At 45.7% G+C, this 6,000-nt stretch overlaps 1 protein-coding gene across 1 annotated transcript in view; it reads left to right on the forward strand.

Moving 5' to 3' along the window:
• Nucleotides 1-756, forward strand: part of ILK (integrin linked kinase) — a 307,235-nt gene extending 306,479 nt beyond the window's left edge. Inside the window, exons 2-3 of the mRNA XM_044072783.1 lie at nt 424-589; nt 727-756. Coding sequence (XP_043928718.1) covers nt 424-589; nt 727-756 — 196 coding nt within the window. The remainder of the gene's footprint in view (nt 1-423; nt 590-726) is intronic.
• The last annotated feature ends 5,244 nt before the right edge of the window (nt 757-6,000 follow it).

Below are 6,000 nucleotides of genomic sequence, written 5' to 3' on the forward strand. Positions count from 1 at the left end.
GTTACTAGTCAAAGGTGAGAATTAGTCCCTCACTTTTCAGTGGTGCATTGAGCATAGCTAAAGTCCAGTTGCCTTCCTTTGCTTGCCTGCTGCAAAATATCAAGCCATTGTATTTTAATTATTCATTCCCTCTTCCTATACCACTAAATTGAAGTGAAGGTATGAATAGATCTTCCTCTTGTGGGAGTAAGAGATATAGGGATAGCTATAATCTGAATCAGGCTTTATAAGAAATGTGGTCTGGAGCTGCACTGATGTCAGCTTAATGCACAGCCCCAATTAAACACTATATGAAATTATATCAGTAAGTTTTTGCCTACTTTGGCAGGGTAAGAATGAGAAAACAGGATTGTATTTCACCACAGTTACATTTCTGACTTAGTTAACATACATTAACTGCACTGACTTCCATTTATTTTGTAGGGATGACCATGGCTTTAGCCCGTTACACTGGGCATGTCGGGAAGGTCGTTCCAATGTTGTGGATATGTTGATAATGAGGGGTGCTCGCATCAATGTGATGAACAGAGGTGATGATACCCCACTGCACTTGGCTGCCAGTCATGGACACAGGGATATTGTGCAAAAGGTAAGTAGCTCCTAGATTTTGCTGTCATGGATTTGTGATTAACTTTTATTTCTCTCTCATGTGAGTTTTTTTTTTTAAGTTATTAGTTGAGATGTCAAAATAATTCCATTTTCATTGTTTTCAGTAATTGATTATAGAGTATCACCATTGTTGTAAAGTCGCTATAAGACATAGATGTGCTTCAAGGATGCATCTGCAGTCCTTGCATACGGGTTGTCCTGCCTCAGGCAGCCCTTCGGTCGGCTGGATTCCAAAGTCTGGGTCTGGCGTCGGCAGATGTCGCCCTTTCCCTGACGTCAGAGCGCCTGGGGTATAAAAGCATCAGCCGACGCCATCTTCCTCAGTCTTTCTTGCCGCGTGGTGCCCGAAGCAGAAGCAGTTCGCAAGTGCCGCTCGGCCAGCTCCTGTAACTTCAGCTACCGAAGACTTCAAAAGCTATGTACCCCATTGGGGACGCTTGCTTGCCTCAGCCGATGTCAGATCAAACGCTTAAAGTTAATAATTGCTTAACTTGTGGGAAAAATACCTCATAAGGATTTCCATTCTTACTGCCTCCCTTGCCTAGGCCCAGACCACGACGTCTTGGCCTGTACAGCCTGTACCTCCTTCAACCGACGCACTCTTAGGCGTCGGGCGGAGTTTGCAGAGGAATTTTTTGGGGCTAGTTACTGTTGCATTATGCCGTCGGAGACTCCGACTTCTCATTTAACCAAAAAATGGAAGGACAAGGACCGACACACGCGGACCGTGATTTCGGCTGAAACCACGCCTAGGCCTACCGCGAGTGTCTCTGCTGAAACAGAGTCCTTGGTACCTCCGACCGTCGAAACCGCACAACCGACAACGTCTGCCCCGGAGACCTCTTCTGAGTCGGTTATAGAATTTCCATCAGAAACCGGTGTCCCAGAAACATCCGACACCATTTCCCTAGACAAATCTACGCCAGCACATGGAGCAGCCAAGCCTCCTGCATCCATGTCCATAAAGGCATTCACAAGGGCTAAAGCTGCTAAACAGCCAAAATCTCTGCCTCCCAAGGCTTCCTCAGGGATCCACTACAGGTTCACAGATTTTAAGTTTAGCTGAGGACCTTATTTCCTTAATTAGGGGCACTCAGCCACATCCGGACAGGGGCTCTCATCCTCCTCTAGACAAAAGGCCCAGGGTTGAGCCCTCTGATCCCCAGTCCTCTGATGAAGCCTCAGATGGCTCTGCTCTTTCTGATTACCAGGAGGAGGCCTTTACGGCCTACGAGGATTCTGTTGCAGAGGAATCTATTCCCTCTGTCTCCCCTCCTGAAGAGCTGTCCTTTGGGGAGACCCTTCACTCCATGAGACAGCATTTCAAATGGCAGGGCCAGGAATTCTCTGATTCCAGGAAGAGATTAAGGACTTTTTTTGCATTTACCTCAGCATAGACCTTTGGCTATTCCTCCTGTTTTGAATGTCATTGATGTGTACTCTGAGTCTAGCATTACCCCTGACTCCCTTCCGGCTCCTGTCAAACCCGATAGGTACTACAGGGTCCCGGACTCGCATTTCCTTTAGAAGGCCCACTCTGCTGACCCTGAAACTATTTCCCAGGGCCCTAAAGGGGTTGCATCTGCCACTACTAAAAATCCACTCCCCTCTGAAAGGGAGTCCAGGGCTTTAGAGAGATGGGGTAAAAAAGTGTATACTTCTGCCACTCTTTCTATGAGGGCATTAAATTGTCAATTCCATATGATACAGTACCAAGAGTATTTGTTAGATGCATTGCATAAAAAACTGTTTTCACCTGAACCCCTAGATCGCAAGTCACTTCAGGATCTGGTACATAACTCCCAACCAGGTTAGCAACCATTTCTTGCAGTGTGGTTATGATGCATTGGAAGCTTCATGTAGGTCAGCAATGACAGGTGCAGTCATACATAGACTTGCTTGGCTGAAGGAACAAACTCTGCCAGATCGTTAAAGCAAAGCTTCTGGATGCGCCACTGGAAAAGCAAAAGTTATTTGGCTCCACTGCTCAGGAGGTCTTAAAGAAATTTGAGGAAAAGGCTAAATTTGTACAAACAGTCAAAGATTTTCTCCAGGTCCAACCACCAAGATTCAGCAGAAATTGGCCCTCTAAGAATTGGTCCTTTCCAGACACAGAAAGATTTCAAAGAGGCAAGAACAGGCGTGCCAGAGGTAGAGGGCAAGCTAGAGGCTCCTACAGAGGACGTTAATGGCAGCCTCCTAACCAGAGAGGTAGTGCAGGACCTACAACTTCTGCACAAGGACAGACTCAATGACTTAACCTTGACCCCGCCAACCAGGGCTCAGTTGGAAGCACCTTTGGGCGGAAAGCTATCTTTATTCTCAAAAAATTGGCACAGTATTACAAGGGACAAATGGACACTGCAAATAATAGACAAAGGATACAGGTTCCATTTTCATACATTACCAGAAAGAAAAGGCATGCCAAACCTGCCACCGAATCAAAGGGCAGAGGCTTTAAAACAAATTTCCAACCTATTGCAAATGAAAGCTATAGAAAAGGTTCCTCTCACAGAACAAGGCCAAGGATTTTATTCCAGACTATTCCTTGTCCCAAGAAAAGAAAAACAATGGAGGCCTATTCTCGACTTGTCCGCACTGAATACTTATCTCATTGTGCCAAAATTCAAAATGCTGACCCTACAGCAACTCCTTCCCATGCTGGGCAAGGGGTCTTGGCTGGTAACTCTAGACCTCAAGGAGGCATACCTGCATGTCCCCATCATACAAAGTTGCAGAAGACACCTCAGGTTTCTTGCAGGTTCAGAGCATTATCAATTCTCAGCATTGCCCTTTGGCTTATCTACTACACCCAGAGTATTCACGAAATGCCTGGCATCAGTAATTGCACACTGCAGACTTCAGGGGATTCAAATATACCCATACCTGGACGACTGCCTTATACAAGCGGACAGCCAACAAACATTGGTAAAACACTTGAATTATGCCATCTGCCTACTTCAGGCTTTGGGATACACAGTCAACATTCGAAAATCAAGACTTGTTCCATCCCAAAGAATAATTTTTCTGGGTGCAAAACTAGATGCAACCACCCAAATGGCTTTTCTCACAGAAGAAAAACAAGAACAGCTACCGGATTACTTCAGAAACCTGGCAAAGCAAACCCATCTGACTGCAAGGAAAATACTGCAGGCCCTGGGTTTCATGGCATTTTGCATTCTTCTGATTCCACAAGCAAGGCTGCATATGAGGAAACTACAATGGTACCTAAGGAGACTATGGTCTCAACAGTCACAGCCTAGAAGCTTTGATCCCCCTCATTCCATGCCTTCAAAAGGAATTTCTGTGGTGGGCTCAAGCAAGCCAGTCAAACATGGGTCTGCCTTTCAGCAAACCAAATATCAGCCAAACCATTACCACGGACGCCTCAGACCATGGATGGGGAGCGCACATGGAGGGCATATGCATTCAGGGACAATGGACACAAACAGAATTTCGCCTGCACATAAACCAAAAGGAAATGCTGGCAGTGATGCATTCAATCGAGGCCTTCAAGCACTTCCTACATCAAGGCCACCTGCTAATAGACAGACAATACCACAGTTATGTGGTACATAAACAAGCAAGGAGGTACCCATTCTTTCCCTCTCTGCAGGCTGGCAATGAATCTTTGGGAACTTTCCCTAAAACTAAATATAGAGCTGCAATCCCAGTTTGTACCAGGAAAAGACAATGTTCTGGCGGACAGCCTAAGCAGAAACATCATAGATCCACACGAATGGATGCTGCACTCAGACACCTTTCTTCAAATAACACAATCATGGGGAAGGCCGGACATAGATCTTTTTGCCTCCCACCACAACCATCAACTGAAGAAATTCTGCAAAAGGACATACCACCCACAAGCATGGAAAGTGGACTCTTCTCTCTCTTTCAGCTGGAATGCTCTAACAGTATATGCATTTCCACCTCTTCCGTTAATGACCAAGGTCTTACTGAAGATCAGGACAGAACCAAAAGTGATTCTGATTGCTCCGGACTGGCCAAGGCAACATTGGTACCCACTGTTAAGGAGCTTGTCACGCTCGAAACCGTGGCCTCTACCACAATGGCCACTTCTTCTGACACCGCACAATTACAAAACTCTGCACTCCAGCATAAAAACCTTGCAGCTGACAGCCTGGAAAATACCTTGACTACTCGCCTGGATAAACTATCCAAAAGGGTAAAGGATATCATCAAGGAAGCTCGGCGCCCTTCCACAAGGAAGGCATATTCAGCAAAATGGAAAAGATTTCGCACTTGGAACTCCACAAAGGGCCAAGATCCGACAGTAATGAGCATTCCACATATCCTGGAATACTTGGCAGAAATGCTCCATAATGGCCTCTCTTACTCTTCCATAAAAATTCATGCTTCAGCCATTTCAGCAGAGTACAACACTGATCCACCTGTATTTTCTCATCCGCTGCTAAAGCAGTTTAAGAGGGATAAAAAACATCAACCCTCCAAGGAAACCACCAGTGCCTACATGGGACCTTAACTTAATGTTGGAAAAATTAACTCTGCCTCCCTTTGAACCAGCAGCATCTGCAGAACTACAGTTCCTGTCTTGGAAGACTGCCTTCCTTCTGGCCATAACCTCAGCAAGAAGAGTATCTGAGTTACAGGCCCTCATGGCAGTACAACCATTTCTTACTTTTCATCAGGACAGAGTCTCATTGAGAACCAATCCTTCATTCATGCCAAAGGTGGTATCCAGGGTCTCACTGAACCAAGCTATTCACCTGCCTACCTTCTTTCCAAATCCACAAAATAAAGGAGAGAAACTTCTGCATACCCTGGACATACAGACAGTTGCGCTACTACTTGGACAGAACTAAGACTTGCAGGAAAACTGACCAGCTTTTTATAGCATATGCTGCTGGTGTACAAGGAAAAGCAATTTCCAAACAGACAATTTCAAAATGGATAGGGAATTGCATTCGATTCTGTTACTCTTTTCATGGCAAACCTGTTCCAGCCAACATTAGTCCTCATTCCACCAGAGCCACAGCCACCTCCGCAGCCTTCTTAAGAGGGGTGTCTACAAAGGACATCTTAGAAGCTGCTACATGGAGCTCCGTGCATACATTTTCCAAGCATTACAACTTACCATTATATTCCAGATCCAGAGCAGGCTTTGCTACTGCAGTCCTGCAGGGCATTTTAGCTACACCATCCTTTTCTTAGGTCCTACCACCCCCTGCTTGGCTATGGTATTCTACCCATATGTAAGGACTGCAGATGCATCCTTGAAGGACATAGTACAGTTTTGTACCTACCATAATTTAGCCTTCATTAGAGGGCACCTGGCATTTGGGGCAAGAAAAACTGAGGAAGATGGCGTCGGCTGATGCTTTTATACCCCAGGCGCTCTGACGTCAGGGA

Source organism: Protopterus annectens, chromosome 5.part1 (genome assembly GCF_019279795.1).
Source record: "Protopterus annectens isolate FY-2018-M chromosome 5.part1, PAN1.0, whole genome shotgun sequence".
In the NCBI taxonomy this organism is placed as follows: domain Eukaryota; kingdom Metazoa; phylum Chordata; order Ceratodontiformes; family Protopteridae; genus Protopterus; species Protopterus annectens.